Raw genomic sequence first — 23915 nt, 5'->3', positions numbered from 1 at the left:
ATTAAGAGATGGGGGTAGAAGTAATTTTTGCTTAACCCTTGTAGGTTCTTGGATGAGATCAACCTTCTTATAAAAGACAGATTAATAGGAGAAAAATAAAACAGAAGTTTAATAGCCTGTATGCCTCTTGTATATATGGGAGATAACCAGGAAAACAGAGTTGACTCCCCCAAATGGCCCAAGCCACCCCTTTATATACCATCACCTAAAGACAAAGGATGGGAATTTGATTGGGGGGGGTGAGTTATGGAAAGTTGCCAGGAAAAGCACAGTAAACAGAAGTATGGCTGTTATGCAGATTTTAATTGGTGCCTTCTTTATTGATAAGATTCTCCTGTGATTTACTCATCCTTTTCTTCCTGGTATAGAGAAGGAGACACTTACAAATGGGGCTGTCCTTCATAAATGTGAATTTCTCTTCCAAGGGAGTAACTTCTACTTTGTTTGCAGAACTTCTCCTGTGTCTGCAGTTCTCAAAATAATTAGCTCAAAATAATCCTTGTGCCAAAGAGGCATATTTTGGGGTGTTATATTCTGCTACCCTTCAAGTCGGATGTTCAGAAGAGAGGTCCAGACTGGCTGTATCAGTTTGGGAGTAATTAGCACAAAGAAGGTTGTAGGGTTGGAGGGCTTGGTGAGATCACCTAGGAAGTGGGAATGACAAAGAGACGTGCCTTCTTCGAAGAGGAAAAGAGGGAAGCAGTGTTTTCCTTATTTAAAATTGAACAGTACACCATAGCGAAAGTTTAGCGCACCTAATACCATTTTCTCTGACTAATTCGTTAATAAGCATTTGTTAGGATAGATTATTCTGGGATCCAGTGAGAAGTGTCATTGCAGTCTATTAATAAATATTCATGGGCCTGTTTTCTGTGCTAAATTTACATGTTAATTTCCTATCTCGTTTATTCAAAAAACATAATTGTCATCTTTCCAAGACTGTATTTTATGCATAACAACTAAGCCATTATTCAGAAATCGAATTGCCAGGACTATAAATAAGGCCTGTGTAGGAGCCACTTAGCTAATTTGTTGTGATGTGGGTTTCATTCTAGGCAAGGAGGTTGCCATTTAAAATCAGAGACATTTGGAATTTGATGGGAAACTGAAGAATGAACCTTCATGTCTCACTTAGGTTCTGAATGAGCCAGATCTTTCTGAGTCAGCTATACAAAATTGAAGACTCAAGGGAACTTAGAGCCATGAGCCATTTCTCCCTATGGATGGACAATTGGGATCTGTCCCTTCAGGCTTGTGATTTTAGAAGTGTTCTTTCCTCTCTTCAAACCTCGAGTTCTGTATCTTTGAAACAAGAAAGTCAGTCTCTCTCTTATGAGATTATTGGGAGGATGACCTGAAGGGAAAATGCGTGTGTTAGTGCATATAGCTTAACAATCCACATGGGACAAGTTAAGCACTCAATAAGTAGTGCTTAATGTAATTAACTCTGTAGGAGGTATCTATCACATTTTTGGATTTGATTTTAAAGCATTGTATTGTAGTGTTATAATATTAGGATACCATTTTAGGAATAACTAAAAACATTATTCCAAGTTTTAAATCATATCCTGAAAATATATGTATTTGGGGTGGTTTCCTTACACTTTTAACTTATTTTTTCCAGCTTTATTGGTATGTAATTGACATGTAACATTATATATTCATAATAGCTACTGACATTCCCTAAACCTACTGCCCACAATAGATATTTTTTGCTTAAAATGGAAAAGAAAGAACATACATGTTCAAGCTTAAAGAAAGATGAAGTTGTATAGTTAAAAGGAGCTGCTTGGCATTGGGGAGGCGAAAGGATTTCATTTGTAGACAAGGAGGATGAAGCGTGATGTCTGTTAAATGTGCAGTGTTGTAGAATATAAGGAAACAGGTTGAGTGACTGTATTTATTATGATGATCTAGCACTCAGGATCTAGACCGGAGCCAGAAACCTCACCAGTATTTGAATGGGGAAATATTTCCTGTTCCTTATTAAATATTAAGAAGTACTGGGGGGAGAAAAAGAAGAAGAAGAAGTATTTTTAACTAGTAAAAGGCAGTAAAGGACTCTACGCGGTCTTGTAATAGCAAGTGCAGAATGGAGCTGTGATCCCCAGGGCAGAAGAAGAGTAAACAAGAAAGGAAGTAAGAACTCAGAAGACCCTCACCCCCCCTCGATCCCACTGCCACCCAAGGCAGAGATTAAGACGTCTTGGGAGAGGACTTGGCTGGTGGTGGCCGGAGCTGGGCCACCAAGTGGCTTGTTGAGCGGCTGAAAGATACAAGCAGACTAAGGTTCCTCACCCAGCTGGTAGATCCAAATCTTCATTCCTGAAGGTTCTGAGTTCTCAAAAATAACCCTCCTTGGGCGCCTGGCTGACTCCATCAGTGGAGCCTGCGACTCTTGATCTCAGGGTTGTGAGTTTGAGCCCCAGGTTAGGTGTAGAGATTACTTAAAAATAAAATCTTTAGGGGTGCCTGGGTGGCTCAGTGAGTTAAAGCCTCTGCCTTTGGCTCAGGTCATGATCCCAGAGTCCTGGGATCGAGCCCGGCATTTGGCATCTCTGTCTACTTGTTCTCTCTGTCAAGTAAATAAATTAAAAAAAAAAAAATCTTTAAAAATAAATTTTTAAATGTTCCCTCTACCCTTCAGGTTCTTGGCTGAGACTCCCTGTAATAAAAGATTAACAGGAAAAAGACAAAGAGAAATTTAATAACTTATATATCTCCTGTATACATGCAAGATACCTAGGAATATTTAGTAACTCCCTGAAATGGCCCAAGCTACCACTTTTAATATCATCTCCACCTAAAAGCAAAGACAGTGTTGGAGGATGAGGGGGGAGCCATTATGGGAGGTTGTCAGCAAAGCCCAGGAAAAGGAGGGCGTTGTTGTTACGCACATTGAAGTCCTTGTTCAGTTTCTGGAGATGGAGTGGTCCTCTCTTCCTGGTTTAGCGAGGGAGACAGGCATACACGTGGAGATACCCCTTATAAATGTACGCGTCCCTTACAAAAGAGCGACTTCTACTGTGTTTTCAGAGCTTCTCCTATGCCTGCTGGTCCTTTGAAATACCTACCTCAAGACAGTCCTCCTGCCAAAGAGGTGTATTTGAGGGTGGCAAATTCTGCTCCCCAGTGGCAATGTAGAGAGCAAAATGGAGTCTCATGTCAGGCGGGCCTCTGTTAAGCAATGACGCAGACAGACAAAGTAGTGCAGCTGGGAGATGGCGCCAGGACCCACGTCAGCTGATGCCAGAGACCTACGGAGACCCACACCCAATGCAGTCCCTTTACGCCGGGAAGGATTCTGGCAGCACACTGTGGAACTCTTCAGGCCCCTCTGTGTCCGACCACTTACAAAAGGTAACTGCCACTGAAGACTGTACCCGATGAATCTCCAGACAGCACCAAGAACCTTCCCTGCTTGACCCTTAGAGGCAGTGAGTGCCAGGAGCTGACCTGGACCAGACCCGGGCATCATCTCAACTGCGTGCCCATAGACTGACTTCATGTTTGGGTCCTTAATTTCCTAAGCCTTTCTGATCCTGTTTGTCGCGTGGCCTGTCTCCTGTCCTGCTTTATGTGTTCTGCAGGCAGCCAAGTTTGATCACAGGGTGAAATGTCATGAGTCTAGAATCCTGAACCTGCTTTATAATTGTGATTTAGGGGTACAGGGTGGATCAGTGGGTTAAGCCTCTGCCTTCGGTGCAGGTCATGATCTCAGGGTCCTGGGATCAAGCCCGGCACCCCTCTCTCTGTCTGCCTGCCTCTCTGCCTACTTGTGATCTCTCTCTCTGTCAAATAAATAAAATCTTTTAAAAAAAATTGTGATTTAACTTTGCTTTATGATTGAATAAAGCTGACATTGTGGAAACACACAACTCGTGTGTGCGTCTCCACAGTGTGCTTATGACAAGTATGGAAATGCAAAGAAGCACCCCAGAGAATCCCCTGGGTTCCAGACATAGTGTTCGCTGACTCCGTTGTATACTCTTCATACTCAGAATTGATCACTTCAGCCAGATCCCATTCTCTGCCTTCTGGTTCAATGGCCAAAGGACCACCCGGTGGTGAGCTATCAGTTCAATTAAATCTCATCGAATTCAGTGGAACTATTGTATTTCTGGATGAAAACATTCTTCCCCTGAGAACTAAGACCTCCAAGCCAGCAGATCAGAAAGTTGCTGGGACAGGAAGCAATACTTCTGGGAGCTGGTTATTAGGTATAAGAGAGAGAGAGGAGCTGCCTCCACTTCTGTCTCTGGGCTCCTGGACGGACCTGTAGCCGTGGGAGAGGCAGCAGCCCATACTGATTCAAAGCATAGACCGCATCCTGTAAGACAGAAACACATCTTTTCATGGATCTGTCTCACAATTGCCATAATCAAATCCTCAGTAAGCTTTGAGGGGCCAGGCCGTACTGGGTGATGGGATATGTGAAAGACTCCTCATTTCCAAGGGCATGAGCCCATTGCTGCACTTCTTTTGCTATGAAATGAGCACTTTAATCAGAAGTGAAGATGTGCACGATGTCATGATGGTGGATAAGGCATTTTGCAATGGATGGTGATTCTGGAAGATGCATTATGGTCGGGGAATACAAATCCATATCGCTAGACATATCCATATGTAGACATCAGCATAGAATACGTACATCTACCCCGGGGAGGCCGATGGCAGAGGGTCAGTGTTATCAGGCAGCCACCAGGTGGCTGGCTCTCCCCACTGGTTAATACTGGCACATTAGGGACTCACTGCTGCTCTCTCTTGTTGGCTGATGAGGCATTCAGTGCTTGCCCCAGCCAGGCCAGACTCGGTAAGGTGAAGTCCGCGTTGTTGAACTCCATCCCTGCCACCATTGCCATTTCATTCAAGGGCCATTGAGCGATCCCTGGGATGGTTGCAGAAACTAACCGCTATCCAGAGTGTGTCATTTCACCTGCTTCATCACTGAACACTTTCTCTGTGATGGATGCCCTCTGGTGAGTATCCAAATGGACCACAAGTATCTTTATAGCCTGTGCCCGTTCTTTTACTTTTTAAAAAACTATTTATTTATTTAGAGAGCATGAGTGGGGGGAGGGGCAAAGGGAGAGAGAGACTCTCAAGCCGACTCTGCACTGAGCTTAATCTCAGGACCCTGAGATCTTGACCTGAGCCCAAACTTGAGTTAGATGCTTCAACAGAGCCACCCAGGCGCCCCTAACCTGTGCCCCGCAGAACTCTTCTCCGGACTTTCTTGTCACCAATCTCTCAGTCTTCTTCCTTCCAAGTTGCTGGCCATTATCCACTTAAAATTTTGGCAACAGGCATAAATTAATACAGAGACACAATTCTGATGAGCTCTCATTCAGAAAAGTAAACAGGTGAATGTACTACTTTAATTCTCTTCAGAGGAAGGATTTTCCTTCATGGCTGTCCTTCGAGGTCACCTCTGAGCAGGGCTATGGGACTATAGGTATCCCCCTTCGGACGGCAGCACCTTCTGTTAACCAGGCCTGAGTCTTTCCTTTCTCAGTCAACTGATCAGACAGAAACTTCCCATGAGGCTATATCTATGGATTCAGGGGGAAGAGGCAATGGAGCAGGGGCTAAGGGCTCCTGGAAATGTCTTTCCCTCTGCTTGAGCCTGGTCTCTGATGTCACTTCCATCTTATGAGACTAAAGCTGCTCATGCCCAATTTTATGGTTTGGTAGGTCAGATAAAACCCAATTTATCATGGGAAATCAGGCCTGATGACTCACATTCAGGCATTCAATCTTTTCCAGGCTCAAAAGCAAGCCAGGACTGTTTCTCAAAAGGATGATAGTGATCTATACAAGAAGGCAGAAGATCTGCTCGAAAATCCTAGACGTCTCTGCTATGTTTTTCTTAGTGGCGCTTGCCAGAAGATCACAGATAATTCCTCTATTTGTCATAGACAAATAGTGTCATTATCTACTGGATCACAACGCCCGAGTGGAAGAACAGCTTGTACTACAGTCTAGATTTCTTTTATTCCAGGCTCCCAGAAAAACGGGCAGCCTTACCTATGACTTGGAAAATGGGTTGAAGTAGCGCACACAACCCTTTGACCAACACCTCCCCATTTCCCCACTTCTCAGCCTCTGCAACCAATCAACTCTCTGTTTTTGTGAGTTTGGGTTTTTTAGACTCCCTATATAAATGAGACAATACAATATTTGTTTTCCTCTGTCTAACTTATTTTACTTAGTATAATGCCCTTGGTGTTCATCTATGTTGTCACAAATGGCAGGATTTCCTTCTTTTTTTTAAGGTGGAAGAATATTCCATTGTATATAAACATTACATTTTCTTTACCCATTTATCCATTAATCAGCACTTGGGTTATTTCCATGCCTTGGCTATTTTTTTTTTTTAAGGATTTTATTTATTTATTTGACACAGATCACAAGTAGACAGAGAGGCAGGTCGAGAGGGGGAACCAGGGTCCCTGCTGAGCAGAGAGCCGATGCGGGACTCGATCCCAGGACTCTGGGATCATGACCTGAGCTGAAGGCACAGGCTTTAACCCACTGAGCTCTTAAGTGATCTCTACGCCCAATATGGGGCTGCGACATGTATAATTTGTTATCAATAATAGTTGTAGTCGTCCTTTGAAAGTATCAAAAACATTTTCCCTGAAATTTTAAGTAATCACCACTTACAAATTGGTTTTCTCTTATTTCTTATAAACTGCTTTAAAACATATGTTTTAAAACTTTTATCATAACTGATCATATGATTCATCCATTTCTATAGTGTAGTCCATTATCATACTTATTTTTAACATCATAATTATAATTTAGTGGTAGTTTTCACACATGATTTTTAAAAATGGTTATAAATCTTATATGGACAAAGCTTTAAATGTTGACGATCTTTCTAGTTAATCACTAGATCTTAGTCTTAAAAAAATTCAATATGGGGGTGCCTGGCTAGCTTAGAAGAGCTAGCAGCTCTTGATCTTGGGGTTGTGAGTTTGAGCCCCATATTGGGTGTAGAGATCACTTAAATAAGTAAAAAAAAAACTTTAAAAAAATTAAAATTAAAAATTCAATACAGTTTATTGAGAGGACTTTGTGGGTCAAGACTCTGTAGTGTGAGATCTTACCCTGCATGTAAGCTAACAAGTTTGCTTGACTCATGGCCATTAGCAGAAGACCCAAGACTCCTGGGTCAAAAACAAGACTTTATCATCATCGCAAAAACAGTATCCAGACCTTCGTATTCATTTGTGTTGATTTACCATGCCCCTCAGTGCCATGAGGGTGACACCAAAGACCTGTCATGGATACGTATACACACAGTGTGTTGCGTTAAAGGAAAGGATCCCTGAGCTCCCCACTTTCATAGTAAAGAGTACCAGCCTGCTTCTTGGCAGTAGAAAGGCATTACCTCATCCTTTAAGGTTGCTCAATGCAAACACAATTCTGAGAATGGCCTGTGTAAAGAGTGGTCAGGATTTTGCATTCTTGGCATATGCAGAAAGAATGTGCAGGGCCACTCCGGGTCCAAGGAGATTGCCTCTTCCAACAGTACTCTGATAGTGAGAAAAAACAAAACAAAACAATGTGGCTTCTAAAATGAAATTAGAGCAAATCTAAAATAGAATTTTCTGTGGAAAAGCACCAGAAATATTAGTTGAAACTGAGATATACAATGTTACTGCTGTTCCCTGCCCATCTGGATAACGTTACTGATGAGATCTGTTATCAGGATGATATTGATGAGTGTATAGAATATTAGTTGACAACTGAGTGAGGTTAATTGAAAATCATTATATTAAGTGTTATAAACTTAGTCGCTCTTGGTTGAATATGACTATACTTCAATAGTTTTTTACAAACATGATGAAAAAAATGATGATACTTCAGAACACAGTAGTTGAAAGTGACAACTGCCTCCTCAGCACTTCAAAAGTTAGCATTTATTGAGGGCTTACTATGTGACATGCATCATTCCAAGTACTTCTAGATATCAACACAACAATCCTGACAGTATCTATGAAATAGGAACTCTTGTTTTTCACAAGAGGAAACTAAGGCACAGAGAGGTTACATAATTTACATAATGTCGTATAGCTAGGGTATCGGCATGCTTTTGGCTCTGATTGACAGAAGCTCTCACGTTGGTGCATTTATTATATGACATTGTAGGAAGGCCAGAGTTATGACAGGTTTTAGAGCTAGTTGAGTCAATAGCTAAACAAAGTTGTTCATCAAAATTATTTCTGTATTTTTTAAAAGATTTTATTTATTTATTTGACAGACAGAGATCACAAGGAGGCAGAGAGGCAGGCAGAGAGAGAGGAGGAAGCAGGCTCCCCGCTGAGCAGAGAGCCCGACATGGGGCTCGATTCCAGCACCCTGGGATCATGACCTGAGCCGAAGGCAGAGGCTTTAACCCACTGAGCCCCCCAGGCGCCCCTATTTCTGTATTTTTGTTTGTTTTAAAGCTCATCATCTATGTACTGGCTTTGCCCTTTGGCTGGCCCCACTTGTGGTCACCAGATGGCTGTGGCACTTCTTGGCATCACTTCCACACATGGCAATGTTCAGAGGCACAGAGGAAAACTCTCCTCCAGTGCCCCTGTGTAGAAGCATGAAAAGCTTTACACCCAGCCCCCCAAAAGATCTTTTCTCATGCCATGCTTGGCAGAACCAAGTTCCATACCCACCGCTGAAACAATCTACCCAGAAGAGTGGGATCTTTGTGGTGGGCTGAGACCAGACAAGAGTTACTCTTGGCACTTGGAATAGGATGACCCGGCCCTGAATTCTGTGGGACATAAACCTGAGACTGCCAGCAAATAAAAAGGAGAGAAAGGGTTGCATAGGGTGCCCGCATCAGGGTCTGGTCCAGCTGGCCAGCAGACAAGGGAAGACAGAAGCACACTCTGTCTTCAGAGCCTGCAAAGAAAATCTGCTAATTCTTTTTTATTTTTTTAAGATTTTATTTATTTGAGAGAGAGAGAGAGAGAGATGGTAAACCAATTCTATGTGAATGTAAATAACATTTAAAAGAAAGTGAAGTATATTTTTCAAAACAAAAACTCTAATGAGTATAGTGTCATTGCTTTATATGTTTGTACATCTTTATGACACCTGACTTAATGCCTGATAGCTGAATTCTCATATCTGCTTCTACATTCATGTCGTAACCTTTTGCTCCTAGAAAACTGCCCTGAACCTTTGTGAGAGCATGACAGTGGAAAAGGCAAATAAAATATTAATACCATTATGAAAATAATTTTGACCTTGTGGGTTCCCCAGAGGAGGATCCTGGAACCCCAGGGGGTCCTCAGGCCACACTTTGAGAAGCACTACCTTAAAGTATTTTTCTTGATATGCCCATGCATAACCTATAATGGCTCTGAGCAGTAGCCCAGGTAAAACAGTAGAAGGATATTAAAAGGAGGCACAAATTGATCATATCTCAGGAAATGGAAATAAGATAAGCTTCAGAGAGTATGCCCCGGGGCAGGGAATTGGCAGGGAAAACCCCAAATCATGAGCAGCCAATTCAAGCTTTCCTCACTTTATCAGTCCCCTTGAATCTTTAAATAGAATATGATTTACACAAAAATATGTGGAATGACACATATTTTAAAGGAAATGGCTATTCTATAAAGCACTTTTACTCTCCATTTTTTTTCCCAGACTTACTATTTCAGATGATTTGAAGGTTGGCTTTTTCTGCACAGACCATGCTACGCAGACAGATTCCAGCGAAATTCTGCCCTTAAAAGAGCTGAGCTCATCTACAGAAAAGCTAATACGGGTAAATCTGAATTTATTTTCAAACTTCTGAGATTATTTTGGGTATTGTTTGCCTTGATGTCTCTTTCCTTCACAGAACTGAAATGACTAAAAATTTTTAAATTTGCAAGCTAAATTGGATGACAGTCATGTTTTTTAAAAATAATTTGTATCAACTACTGCTTGTATTTATATCATGCTTATATATATTAACTGGTTTAGTGAAGTATGTTGTTACTCTCTTGGGAATTTTTTGATATCTGTGAACATTTTCTATTTATGGTACTTTAGAAATTATGAAATATTTTTGGATGGTAGAAAAATGTGGAGAGTCACATACTGAATCACTGTGTTGCCCAGCATACAGCTTTGTCAAATCTTGACTTTCTACCATATTTCCTTTGGATATTTTTTTGGCTGTAAAGAAATAGAACATTTCATATATCTCAGATATCAAGAGTTATTAAAACCCCTAATCAATAAAACTGTCACATGGGATAGCATACTCCTATAAACACTCTTGGTGTACTTTGTTTCTGTTTCTTCACTGAACAGTGTAACCTGAATATCAGTCCGTATTGGTAGTTTCCTTGTCATTTTCACAAGTATATCCTGTAATAAAATGTGCTTCATTTATTTAGCTCTCTCCCTATTAATAGGCATTTTGGTTGTTTCAAATCTTCTACTGTGATAAAGAATTCTGTACATTCTCAGAGGCCATCCAGTCTGTGGCATAAACTTAGAAGTGGAATTTCTGAGTCAGAGGATGTATGCATTAGTCATTTTGAGGGATATTGCCAAATTGCTCTGTGCCGAGATGGTACCAATTTACACCCCCACGAGTAACTTCTGGAAGCGTCTCTTTTCTTACATACTTGCCAGTTTGTTGCCTTTTCTAATAATACCTTCAGAAAAGTTTTGTAACTTTATTTTCTTGCAGTTGGTCATGTCCAAATGGCTAAGTTCTGGTCAGTAGAATTAGATGGAAATATTATGTGGCAGCTTTAGAGAACCTTCTTTAAGAAATGGTTCACGTGCACTGCCTTCTGCTGCTTTACTTCCTCCTTCTTTTCTCCCTCCCTCCCTTGCTTCCTTTCCTTATTTCTGTGCCTAGAACACTGATGCTATATAGATGTATTAATCCTCACTCCTATCTTTATTTCTAGTTCATAAATTTCCTGTCTTTATTTTTTAATTTAGTCTACTATTTTGGTTTCACTTTGTTTTCTGTTTTCCTTTTTCTGATTCCTTGAGTTGGAGCTCAGTATCAACTAGGATGTCATACAGCTCTATTTTTAGGAAATATAACTATATTGGTTTAATCAAATACGAAGTCACTTAGAAGTAGGCATCTGTAGTTGGGGCAGTAGCTCTCTGTTGTCCTCTATGTGCCAGACTTGTTTTATCTTTCTAAATCTCCATTATTAGTGTGTGGCTTTTGCTTTCATTTTTCTGACCTCAGAGTAGCAAGATGGCTGCTCTGCTTCCAGCTGCCATCTGCATTTCACACAGGAAGGAGACTATGAGAGAAGTAAGGGGGGCGGTGGTGACCATAGGAAAGCAGGAACTTTCCATAGAAAACCCCAGCTTATTGATCATTGGCCCTAACTGTATCATTTGACCACCTCAACAGGAAGGAGTTCTAGAGTAGTGAGCAATTTAGTTAGACGTAGGTCTGTCCTGACAAAGTCCCATTCCTCTCAGTAAGGAAGAACCAGTGTAATGGATCATGTGTTTGGATAGTGGGTTGTCAGCTCCCAGTGCCTACAGTGCATCATTTCTGTGGCCCCTCTTTTCTTTTATAAGCATTTACAGTCTTGTATTTCCCCCCAAATACTTCTTTACCTTCACCCCACAAATTTGGAAATGTAGCATTTTGTTAGTATTCATAATACTAGATATTTTTATTAGTTATTGCTTTTAATATTGATTAGTATTGTATTGAAATGCTCTAACATTTTCCAAGTATGCTTTTTAGTTATTGTTATGTTGTTGATTTTTAAAGTCAGTCTTTTGTTATCGGTGAAAACTCTTTGGAGACAAATTATCTGGTGTCTGCAACTTACACTGAGGCTTTGTGTGAGGTCAGTCTTTGTCATTGTGCCCTGGATACGGAAAATTAAAAATAATCTGCATTCATTCGAATAGTTCAGAGTGTATATATATATAAGTGTATATGTGTACATGTCCATATATATGTATATAAATATATTTATTTTGCCCTTCTGTTCGATACTAATATCCTTATACCAACATTCTTTGGCATAGTGTTTGCCTGATAAATCTTTCCTGTCCTTACATTGACCTCATTTCTGTGTTTCATCCTTGGTATATCCTTTACAAATTACAGATAGTAGGTTTAAAAAGCACCCAATCTTATAATCTTTTCCAATAGCTAGTTTACTCTCTTAATATTAGTTGTGATTACTAATCTATTTTTATTTTTCTGTCAACTTATTTTATAATTTCTCTTACCTTCTTCTTTAATACTTCTTTTTTTCTCCCTCCCTACTTTTCTTTGGATTGATCAACTTTCTTTAGTTCCTATTCTCTCCTCTATTGGGAATTAAGTGAATCATGTTATCTATCTATCTTTTTTAATTAATTTTATTTTTTTCAGTGTTCTGAGAGTCACTGTTTATGCACCACACCCAGTGCTCCATGCAATATGTGCTGAATCTTGTTATCTTTATTCTTTTAATGGTTGCCTCCAGTTTGAACATGTGCACTTGGTTTTACAGTGTGTGGATGTAGCCAGAATTTCTAATTTCTGTCAAACAATGCAAGAAACTTCCTACTTTTATCTGTAATCACCCCCATCTTACATGTTATTATTCTCAAGTATGTCAGTTCTAACTTTTTTCCTAATATATTTTTTGCAGTTATCTATTCATATCATTATTTTATACACTTAATATTTGTTTTGATTTGCTCACATTTGCTAATTTCCTTCTCAACATTACTTCCTGTAACTCTTACTTAATTTTGAGTTTAATTTTTGTTCTTCCTAAAGATTCCTTGATTCTTCTTTCAGCAAAGAGCATGGTCTACTTAGTGTTAGTATTGTACAACCTCACATAACATGTAACACCCTTGAAATTGTATAGATCTGTTTACCGCCCTCCCCGGTCCCTTACGCCATGGTTATTGTATGTATTATATTTACATACATTATACACACAGCCTATAATGTTTGCTTTAAACATTCTTATATATCTTATGCTAATAAGAAGAAAAACCAGTCTTTTACCTGGATATATACTATTTCCAATGCTCCTGTTTTTCCGAAAATCTAAGTTTCCAGTCTGTAATATTTCTTTTTAGTCTGATTCTTTAACAATTCTCAATTTAGGCAATGACTTCTCATAGTTTTCCTTATTTAAAATGTTACATTGATATGGGATTCTAGATTGATAAGTATTTTTTTTTTCTTTTTGCTATGGCATTGCTCTTCTGACTTCCTTGGTTTCTAATAAGAAAAGTTTAATCACTCCAAAAGTTATTCCCCTGCATGTACTTGTTTTCTTTCCTGACTGCTTTCAAGATTTTCTTTTGGGGGTGTCTGGTTTTCTCAGTCAGTAAAGCATGCCACTCTTGCTCTTGAGGTCGTGAGTTTGAGCCCCATGTTTTGTATAGGCGTACTTAAGAAGAAAAAAGATTTTCTTTTTATCTTTGATTTTCAACAGTTGAATTATTATGTACCTAGGTGTGATTCATATGTATTTATCTTGCATGAGGTTTGTTTAGCATCTTGAATCTTTGGTTTTTTATCATATTTGGGAGCTTTTTGGCATTATATCCTCAAGCATTTTTTTTCCTACCCTACTTTTTTTATCATTTCTTTCTGCAACTCTAGTTACTTGCATGTTAATACCTCTGTTTATGGACTTACATATCCCCAATTTCTGTTCACTTTTAAAATTTTTAGAAATTGGGGTGCCTGGGTGGCTCAGTGGGTTGAGCCACTGCCTTCGGCTCAGGTAGTGATCTCAGGGTCCTGGGATCGAGTCCCAAATCGGGCTCTGTGCTCAGCAGGGGGCCTGCTTCCCTCTCTCTCTCTCTCTGCCTGCCTCTCCGTCTACTTGTGATCTCTCTCTGTCAAATAAATAAATAAAATCTTAAAAAAAAAAAAAGAAATTATTTCCTCTTTTTTGTTCTACTGATTTATCTTCAAATTCACACACTCTTTCCCTTTGTCATCATTATTCTTTTTTTCTTTTTTAAGATTTTATTTATTTGTTTGAGAGAGACACAGGGAGAGAGCACAAGCAGTGGGGAGAGGCAGCGGTAGAAGCAGACTCCCCTCTGAGTGGGGAGCCTGACATAGGACTCCATCCCAGGACCTGGAGACAATGACCTGAGCTGAAGGCAAACACTTAACCATCTGAGCCACCCAGGTGCCCCTGTCATCTTTATTCTTCTATTAAACTGCTCCAGTGAATTTTTAACTTCAGACATTTTAGTTTTCAACTCTTGAATTTCTGCTTGTTTTCTGTATTGTAGTTTCTATTTGTCTGCTGATACTGCCTATTTTTTCCCATTTGTTACAAGTTTATATTTTCTTGACTTCATTCTGCATAGTTAAAATAACTGCTTTAAAATCATTGCCTAATAATTCCAACATTTGGGTAATATTGGTTTTGGCCTGAATGATCTTTGTTGGGGGGACCGAATCACATTTTCCTGTTGTTTTTTTTTTTAATCAGGTATTTTGAATTATTCCTTGGGTACTGTGAACGTTATGTCCTGGCTTCTGATATTTATGTATATATTCCCCCAAAGACTGTTGATATCTTTGTTTTACCACATAATAAACTTGTTTGGATTCCAAATATAAATGTTTCTTGGTTGACAGCCCAAATCTCATTGGGCTGCTTGCAGTCTCTTCCATGTATGTGTGTTTTAGGGGTTACGTCGAGGTTTGTTCTGAGTTTATATACAGACTTTTCACTCCTTCTCTTTGGTTCTTTTCTTTTTAGGAACCCCACACAATTACATTCAGTTTGTGTGATTGCTCTGTCATTTTACTACTCAGACCATGAAGGCCAATGATTTCTAGTTGAGGTTTGGCTGCCTTGTGAGGTCATTGAACTCAGCTGCCCAAGCAGGCATCTCACCCTACATCAGTTCCTTCCTCCAACTTTTGAATCCCCTCCAGGATCTCCTGCTTCTGTTTATTCTCCAGAATAATGATTGTGTTTTGTTCATATTTTATCTAGAGTTTATAGGGATCTGTGGGAGTCTCACTTCCAGTGGAGTTTGTTTGACCACACAGGATTTCTCTGCCTCTGTTCCTCAGAACATGCAGTCCACACATGACTGGGTCTTCTAAAGGCAAAGTCATCTCTGCCTGTTACTGGAAATTAAGGAATTCCTTAGGATTTCACTTGTTTTCAAATATGTTTAAAAATAATTTCTAAATATAGTACCCTTCATGAGTTGACCACATGGTATAAGAAAATAGTCATAACTATTCAAACCTGGGCCTTCCATTTCTAGTCCTATGATGTTGGATTAGATAATCACTTAACCACTGAAGTCTTATTACCTTCATCTGCAGAATAAAATGTTTTCTGTAGTTTCAGGATACTAAAATGAGATTTTTTCCAGGATGCCAGTACAGCAGGTCTCAAATTCCAAAGTGAGTTTGAGTTAGGTTCCATTTGCAGGATTTGCAAAAGGAAGGTTACGTTAGATCAATGACTCTTGGCTTTTGAAATAGATCAAGGATAATAAAAATAAAGGAATCAGGAGGTGAAGAAGAAAAATTACTGAGGTGATCAAGAAAGCATTATTGCTCTGCTCTGTATATAAGAGTTACCAGAAGCAATCCTCCTCAACTCAAAGCTAGTAAGGCAGGCTTTATGGAACCTGAAGTATGTTTGCTGCTTTTGGAAAACACAGAGGCCTGGTGCTGACCTGTACTTAAAGAAGCTAAGAAGATGAAGTGGCTAAGTTGGGATCATTCTTTATTTCCAGGGTTGTTGGGGTGAGGAATGTATGATTGTTTCCCATTAACAACATGTGGCCTATGAAAGAGGAAAAGGGAGAGTAAGTGCCTTGTCATGGGGTCATTCTGGGCACTATCCAGTAGAATGATCTAAAAGGACAGAGGATCCCCAATAATAGGAAGAAGGAAAAAAAAGAGTTCTATATTCATAGGGCCTGAGGAAGGAGTAGCAATGATCACCCAGTCTTATTTTGAATGTGTTTAACTCATGGTAATAATATTCTAAATTCCACCTTGAGGCTGTGTTTTGAGTGACAGTAGGATTTTATATTCGAAGCATGAGCAGAAAAGTCGTGGAACTGACTGAAGTTCCCATTCAGGGCAGGGGAAGATTGCCTAGTGAATACATTTTAAATAGATGGTGGAAGACAAAAATACATTGTATGTTTTGGTGATCAGAAATGATTCTTGGTCAACATGCTGGTTATATATTAAAGTGCTTGGCTAGTAAATTCAAAACAAATGCTGATTTTTGCCTATCTATTCTGATTTAATATCCACATCTTGGACTGTACATTTTGAGGTATGATAAAGTGTTGTTGTTAGCTCAGATATTTTATTCTACATGGGAAGAATAAATGGGAGGAATGTTTCTTCTCTCCCTTACTCCATTAGCATATGTTAATTTAGCAGATTAACTGGGGTTCTCCAATGTACATCATATTCCAGAGGTGTTCTTGAAAGGCAGGGCAGGCCCCTGACTACATTCCAGGTCATTAGGCCCATGTTGGGGAGGAAAAAATTTTTCTTTACCTTTGAACATTCTTCTAGCTGGTCTAAGAATCAAATTGACAAGAGACAGATTAACAAGAGAAAAAAACTTAGTAACATGTATACCTCCTGAATACATGTGAGAGACTGAGGAAAACTGTGTAACTCTCTGAAATGGCCTTAATTACTACTTTCAACTAAAGACGAAAGAAGATGTTGGGGGAGGAGGGGAGCAGTTATGGGAGATTCTGAGGAAGAGCACAATAAACAAGGTTTATTGTTTATGCATACGGTTACGTAGACTTAAATCAGCATAGGAATTTCTAGAGATTTTGAGTCATCCCCCTCTTGCTGGTATAGCTAGGGAGGCACCCTTACAAGTGGAGATTTCCCTTCTAAATGTAAATGTCTCTTATGAGAGGGTCATTTCTACTCAGTTTTGGAGCTTCACCTATGTTTGCAGTTTCTTAAAAATAATCAGTCTAAAATAATCAATATGCCAAAGAGACATCTCTTAGGGTGGCAAAATTTGCTTCTCTAAACCCAAAACCAGGCAATGTACTAGAACCTTCACACAGAGTGCCCTTACTCTCTTCAATAATGTACGTTTTTCTAATTTCAGATTATTAGATCCCTTCAAGTGGATTTTGGGTTCCTCAAAGAATTGCTTCAGTTGAAATTTGAGGACCGTCTTAAAGAAGAGTCTTTTAATCTCTTCACTGCTCTACATGACAGGATCCTAACAATTGAAAAACATTATCAAGAGGTACACGTTCTTTCATTTCCTTTGTTCTATATGTGAATTGATCTTGTGCTTAGATCGGTATATACTACAGTTTTGAATTTAGCAACTCATGAGGGCAATTTAATTTGCATATGTTGTGTCTCATATAAGAGCTAATCCATATAGTAGCTTTACTTTGTGTCAGGAACTTTGTAAGTACTCTGTATATAATTTAATCTAATCCTCACACTAACCCCATGAAGTAGGTGCGATTATTATCCCTCTCTCACAGATGAGGAAATTGAGGCCCGGGAACTTTAATTAACTTGCTTAAGGCCACCAGTTAAACAACAGAGTTTATTTTCCTGACCAGACAGTTTGATGCTTAAGATCTGGCTCTTAAGCACAATTTTACAGGATATTATTTGTGCTTATTATCTCTCTAGGAGCTCAAGGCTTGAAAACTGTGCTACTTCAAGAAATTTCCTAAAATCTTTGGTCAGGTTAGCATATTTGTCTGGCATTAAGAACAACTATTGCTTTTCCTCAGTTATAAAACAAAACTCCCCCTCTTCTATGAACCCTTCCATTCTGGGAACCACACTAAACCTTTTAAATGTGTTTCCTCCATAAGTTCCTCAACAACACTTAAATGAAACCCAGTTATCCGTGATCTACAGATAAGGAAACTGACATGCCAAGGTTAAGTAACCTGCTTCAGGTCAGGCAGATTGAAAGTGGCACGATGATATTGAAATCCAATTCTGTCTGACTCGAAAACCTAATCATTGTTTGCAGTCCATGCTGGAATCAGAACTGAAGTCAGAATCAAGGTTTGTGGGGTTTTTTTGATGAACTGTCTTTCATTCTTATCCAAAACAATGGTCAACTGATAGGATTAATCAGAAAATGACTCTGGTTTATGGCTAGGGGGCTCTCTATTTTTTTTTCCTTAAGATTTTATTTATTTATCTGACAAAGATAGAGATCACAGGTGGGTAGAGAGGCAGGCAGAGAGAGAGGAGGAAGCAGACTCCCTGCCAAGCAGAGAACTCCATGCTGGGCTCGATCCCAGGACCCTGAGATTGTGACCTGAACAGAAGGCAGAGGCTTAACCCACTGAACCACCCAGGTGCCCCTAGATTTCTTTTTATGAGCATATCCCATTCGAAAGGTACAAGGACCATGAGAGGATATGAATTACAAATAGGTTTTACTATTTTTTAAAGCAGCTCTAGGAAGATAGTAGAAAGACTTAAATATATAAAGTGAAATAAAATGCTCAAATTATCTGTATTTATTTTATCCATTTGAGCTCTCTATTGCCTATAGTTAAGTATAAGTAAAAATCGAACGCAGCATGGGGCACCTGGCTGGCTCAGTCGGTTGGGTGACTGGCTCTTGATTTCAGCTCAGGTCATGATCTCAGGGTCACGAGATCGAGTCCTGCATTGGGCTCTGTGGTCAGTGTAGAGTCTGCTTGAGAGTTTCTCTCTCCCTCTCCTTCCCCTCCCCCTGCTCACACATGCGCACTCTCTCATGTGTGCTCTTCCTCTCAAAAATAAATAAACAAATCTTTTTTTTTAAAGGTTTTATTTATTCATTAGACACACAGAGAGAGAGAGAGAGATCACAAGTAGGCAGAAAGGCAGGCGGAGAGAGAGGGGGAAGCAGGCTTCCCACTGAGCAGAGAGCCCGATGCAAGGCTTGATCCCAGGACCCTGAGATCATAACCTGAGCCAAAGGCGGAGGCTTAACCCACTGAGCCACCTAGGCGCCCCAACAAATCTTTTTTTTTTAATTTATTTTTTATTTATTTTCAGCATAACAGTATTCATTATTTTTGCGCCACACCCAGTGCTCCATGCAATCCGTGCCCTCTATAATCCCCACCACCTGGTACCCCTACAAATCTTTTTAAAAAAAAGATTGAATGCAGTGTAATAGCTTTAGTGCAGGAGAAATGATTACAAATTGGGTTTTTCACAAGATTTGTGATGATCTGAATCTTGGTTTTATATGGGGTCCCTCAGTAGGGTGTGAGAGTCATATGTGGAAATACAGTATGGTGCTCACTGTACTTATTTTTGGTTTGCAGAATGAGGACATCATAAGAAAATGCTACAATCAGCAGTTGGCTGATGCCATAGCTACTATCAAAGGAATGTACAAGGTGGGTTTTTGGTGCTCTCATGGGTAAGGCCAGCTTCCCACCCTGTGAATGCAGAGTGGGGCTCACTGGGGGTTCCCAGTCTGTGTTTTTGGTTTTGAAGGTCTATCTGCCCAGTTTTCAGGTCACTGAAAAGGGATCAGGCCTAAGACTGTTCACACTCACATTAAATTGACCAAAATAACACTTTATTGTGACAGGTATCAATTTGCAGAGACTGGAAAATTCCAGTCTGGTGTCTGGGTAAGTGAGGAAGATTATAATCCAAAGTCTGGTGAGCATGCGGTTGGATAGAAGGTCAGATAGTCCCAGTGAGTTCATTGTGATTGTTGTAACTCCCAGTGAATGGTCTCTTACCCTTGGTGGAGTATCTTTTCTACTGATGAGGACACGTCTATCTGCCAGACATGGCGCTTTACTCTCCTACACAATGGGAACATGCATAGTTTTCAGTGATTTCCTTTTAGGGTTTGTAGAACCAAGTGCTTCCTTCAGATTTGATAACTGTAATCTTGCCTTTCATTTTGTTAAACCTCTGGGAAGAAATACTTTTTATTATGGCAAATTGTTCATTGATTGCATACTTCTTTTCAGAGCATTTATCACATTTGTATTTAATTATGTAATTGCCGCTTATGTGTTTTGTTCCATGCCAGGCTGTAACCCTTATGAGGGCAGGGATGTTGTCAGTCTTATTCACAGCTCTGCCTGCCTCTTTGCGCTGGGCCTGATGCACAATTAGCAATTGTGGGAGTGGGAGAGGGAGAAGCAGGGAGCTCTATGTGGGGCTTTATCCCGGGACCCTCAGATGAGGACCTGAGCCGAAGGCAGACACTGAACCGACTGAGCCACCCAGTTGCCCCTTCCTGCTTCCTTTCCAGATATGGTGCGAAAACAGACAAAGTCAGGTACCTGACCAGTGTGACCTGAAACTAAGTTGGCTCTGAGGTTTGGGGAGGAGGTTATTCTTTGTCATATAACAGGCCTTTCAGGAAGAAATATCCTCCTTCTTTCTTTGTTTGACATTGTTGTCTCCTGATGCTTGGAATTGCGGCAGCCAATCTGCAGCCAAGGACTGAGGCACTTTGGATGTGCTAAAGGCAGCAGAGAGGAAAGATGGAAAGCACTGGGGTCCTTGAGGAACATCACTGAGCAACTCAGTAACTCTGGCCCGGACCTGCCTCTGGCCCTTCCATTTCATGAGATAATACCCTTCTTTGCGTTTAAGCCACTGGTTCAGTAATTTCCAGCTGAAAATATTCCAGAACCTACTGCTGTGACAACAATCTCTGTGACACCATGCATGATGTGTTCCCACAAGGGTGGTGACCCTGTCTTTCTCCCCTGCGGCATTACCTCGCTCCTCTCCCACACCAAGGTGGAACCTAATTTCCCCTCCTTGCATCAGGGCTGGCCTTGGTGCCTTGCTCGTGGGTATAGAAGGGTCCATTACACCCGTTCAGAGGCTAGGTCTAAAAAACCTTTGCAGCTTCATTCTCATCCTCTTGGAACCTTTCTTTCGGGATTCACCCTCTCTGAATCCAGCCGCTGTGTTGTGAGAAACTCATGCTGTTTGGAGTATCTACCTGTGGGTACTGGGTCCAGAGGCTCAGCTGAGCTCAGCTTTCAAGGCATCCAGCCCCCAGCCATTTTCTTCTTCCATCTGAGGTTCCAGACATTACAGAGAAGAGACAAGACATCCCCTTGGGCTGGTCTTAATTCCTCATCCCACAGAGCTCGTGAGCATGATAAACAGTTGTGGCCTTATGGTGCTAAGGTTGGGGAGATGTATCATGCAGCAGTAAATAGACGGCTGGCACGGCTCCCTTGCACTCACATCAACAAGCAACTTCCACATTGTTGTTGTTGGACAGACGGCCGCTCTAGTAGTTCTGCCAGGACCACATGGCATCCGGGTTCGACAGTTACCATCATGTGTGCTCGAGAACCAGGACCCTGGCTGGAGTCCGACTCCTTGGGTTAGAGTCCTAGCTCGGTCACTTTATCGTGATGACCTTAGGCGGAAGATTGAACCTCTCTGCCTCAGTCTTGTCATCTGTCAAATGAGGATCATTATAGTGCCCCCCTCGCAGGCTTGTTACAGGGGTGGAATGGGGATGGAATGAACCGATCCCTGTGCAGCACTTACAGTGGTGCCTGCAAGAAGAGAAGTGCCGTCTGAGTGTCTGCCAACTCAACGGACATTTCACATGTTTGTGACGCTCCTTGGCACTGGTCATTTGTTGTGCTCCCGTAATTCTCTTAGTACTTAGACCGGTAGCTTTCTGACTACTGACTGCAGGTATGGCAAAGTGCCCTTAAGATAGCTGTAATAATCGTCTGTACCTGTTATGTTGAACCATAGGAAGTTGCCACGTTTGTCTCCCAAAATGCAAAATACCAGCAATTTCCTATGTTTCAACATAGTAAACGTACTTATCTTAATAGACAAAGGCAGCAACAAACTACATAAAATATTAGGCTGTAATATCTTAAAGTAGAAGAAATTCGTCTTCAGTTTAACTGAACACATGTTGAGTGAGTACTGCATGCTTGAGATATGGTGAATACTCACATTACAAAGATGAATGAGAGATGAATTGGGGTGAATTACAAACTCGGCCATGATGTACTTTGTTTATTGCAGAGATAAACATATAAAAGGAGATATGGAAACACCACAATGGGAGCAGTTAGGTTTGGTTTCATGCTTTGGGAAGGCTTCACAGAGAAGGTTACATTTGTGCTGGGCTTTAAAGTAAATTCTCAGTTGGTAGACAAGAAATACAAAGGGATTCTAGGTAGACAGCATAGTGTCTGTTAGGATGTTTTCAGTGGCAAATGATACCTAAGTCACATGGGCATTAGTTAAAAGAATGTATCGGTTCATGTAACTGTAACGTATAGTGATAGTAATGACTTCAGGAAAAGCTGGATCTAGCTGCTCAAATAGTCTTATCAAATAATCTTATCTTGTCCATATCCTGCTTCTACTTTCTCTGATGGTTTGAGTTCCAGGCAGGTTCTCTCCACATGAGAACAACCTTAGGCAGAGCATCTCTTTCTGAATAGTTCCTACAAGAGTCTCAAGACTGACCCTGACCAATCTGGCCTAGTTATTGTCCCCCACCCCCCACTGCAAGCCAAGCCAGAGTGACATGCCCATCCCAGGAAGTAATCTCAAGGAAAGTGTTTAACTATATGGAAAAGAGAGGTTTGGGTACCTAAAGGAGTGATGTCGGGTAGGCAAAACTTCAGGCAAATTGGCTTCCCACTTACAATAGCATGTGAAATGGCAAATAGGACCTGGTCAGATTGCTGACTGTTGCAGCACCCCACATGGTAGCCAGTACCCATAGGTGGCTATTAAAATAGAAGTTGAGATTAAATTAAAAATGCAGTTCCTGGGTTGCATTAGCCATAGATTTCCCAGCAATATTCTGTGAAACCGAATAACAGGAGAATTCATGAAAGTTTGCACAGGTACATTTGATTTTATCTTATCTTTATGCTTTTATTAATAACAGTGAAAGAGCTATGCTTTATTGATTGCTTTCTTTGTGCAGGGAGTTTAGATATATCGTTTTATTCAGTCTTCACATGAGCAAGTGGCAAGAGCCAGGACCCCACCACAATTCCTCAATTTCTAATGCACAGAGAGCAGTGGTAAGAACAAGAGCCACGTTACAGCCGTGTATTCTTACTTGGTGCTCTTGCTAATTATAAGGTGTAAATTATGCCACTATGGAAGGGCCTGTGCTATCCAGCTCCTCCAAAATGTGGTCCACAGAGATGAAGTCCAAGTATCTTTTGCTTGGTTCAGCCCCACGAAGTAAGCATTTGAGGTGGGCAGTAGTATCCTCGTTGGCTAAACTTAGGAAGCTGAGCCAAGGTGACATTAAGCAACTTGCCCAAAGCCACAGAGCTTGTCGGTGATAGAGCTGGGAGTCCAGTTCCCATCAGTGTCTCTACAGTTTTTCCACAGAAAATGGGAAATGCTTGAATTTTCTGAGCAGGAGAAAGAGAGGTGCCTCTGTACCCTTCTAGGTGGATACTCCTGTAAGGGCATTAAAATGCGTTGGTGAAATGGAGACACAGATTTCCCTCTAGGAAGACAGGAACCATGGAGATTCTCCTCAGTGCCCAGTGCAGTGCTTGGATTTTAATAAATATTTATTGGCGAAAAATAGAAGAATGGGAAAGAGGGAAGGAAAGAAGATGAGCTACTATCTGTAGTTGAAGGGAGAATGTTGGCTAGTGGAGTGGAGGGACTAGTGGACTAGTGGCTAGTGGAGGGGAGGGACAAAAGGAATGATGTTCCGCCCTAGATTAAAAGAATTTCTAGAGACATCTCACTAAATGCATATGGGGGCTGGTTAGGATCCTGCTTTGAACAAACAAACTATTAGGAAAAAAAGTTCCAAGATAATTAGAAAAATTTTATTATGGACTAGATATTAAATGATATTAAGAAACTGTTATTTTTGTTAGTGTGTTGGTGGCAGTATGATTATATGAGAAAATAAAGAAACCCTTAGTTA

At 40.5% G+C, this 23915-nt stretch overlaps 1 protein-coding gene across 1 annotated transcript in view; it reads left to right on the top strand.

Annotated features, from left to right (window-relative positions):
- Positions 1-23915, top strand: part of C12H10orf67 (chromosome 12 C10orf67 homolog) — a 148510-nt gene that overhangs the window by 2650 nt on the left and 121945 nt on the right. The window contains exons 2-4 of the mRNA XM_044228015.1: positions 9661-9781; positions 17103-17246; positions 19303-19377. Of these exons, the coding sequence (XP_044083950.1) occupies positions 9661-9781; positions 17103-17246; positions 19303-19377 (340 nt within the window). The remainder of the gene's footprint in view (positions 1-9660; positions 9782-17102; positions 17247-19302; positions 19378-23915) is intronic.

Source organism: Neovison vison, chromosome 12, assembly GCF_020171115.1.
Source record: "Neovison vison isolate M4711 chromosome 12, ASM_NN_V1, whole genome shotgun sequence".
Taxonomy (NCBI): Eukaryota; Metazoa; Chordata; class Mammalia; order Carnivora; family Mustelidae; genus Neogale; species Neogale vison.
The sequence above is the reverse complement of the archived record's forward strand: the minus strand, read 5'-3'. Positions and strand labels throughout refer to the sequence as shown.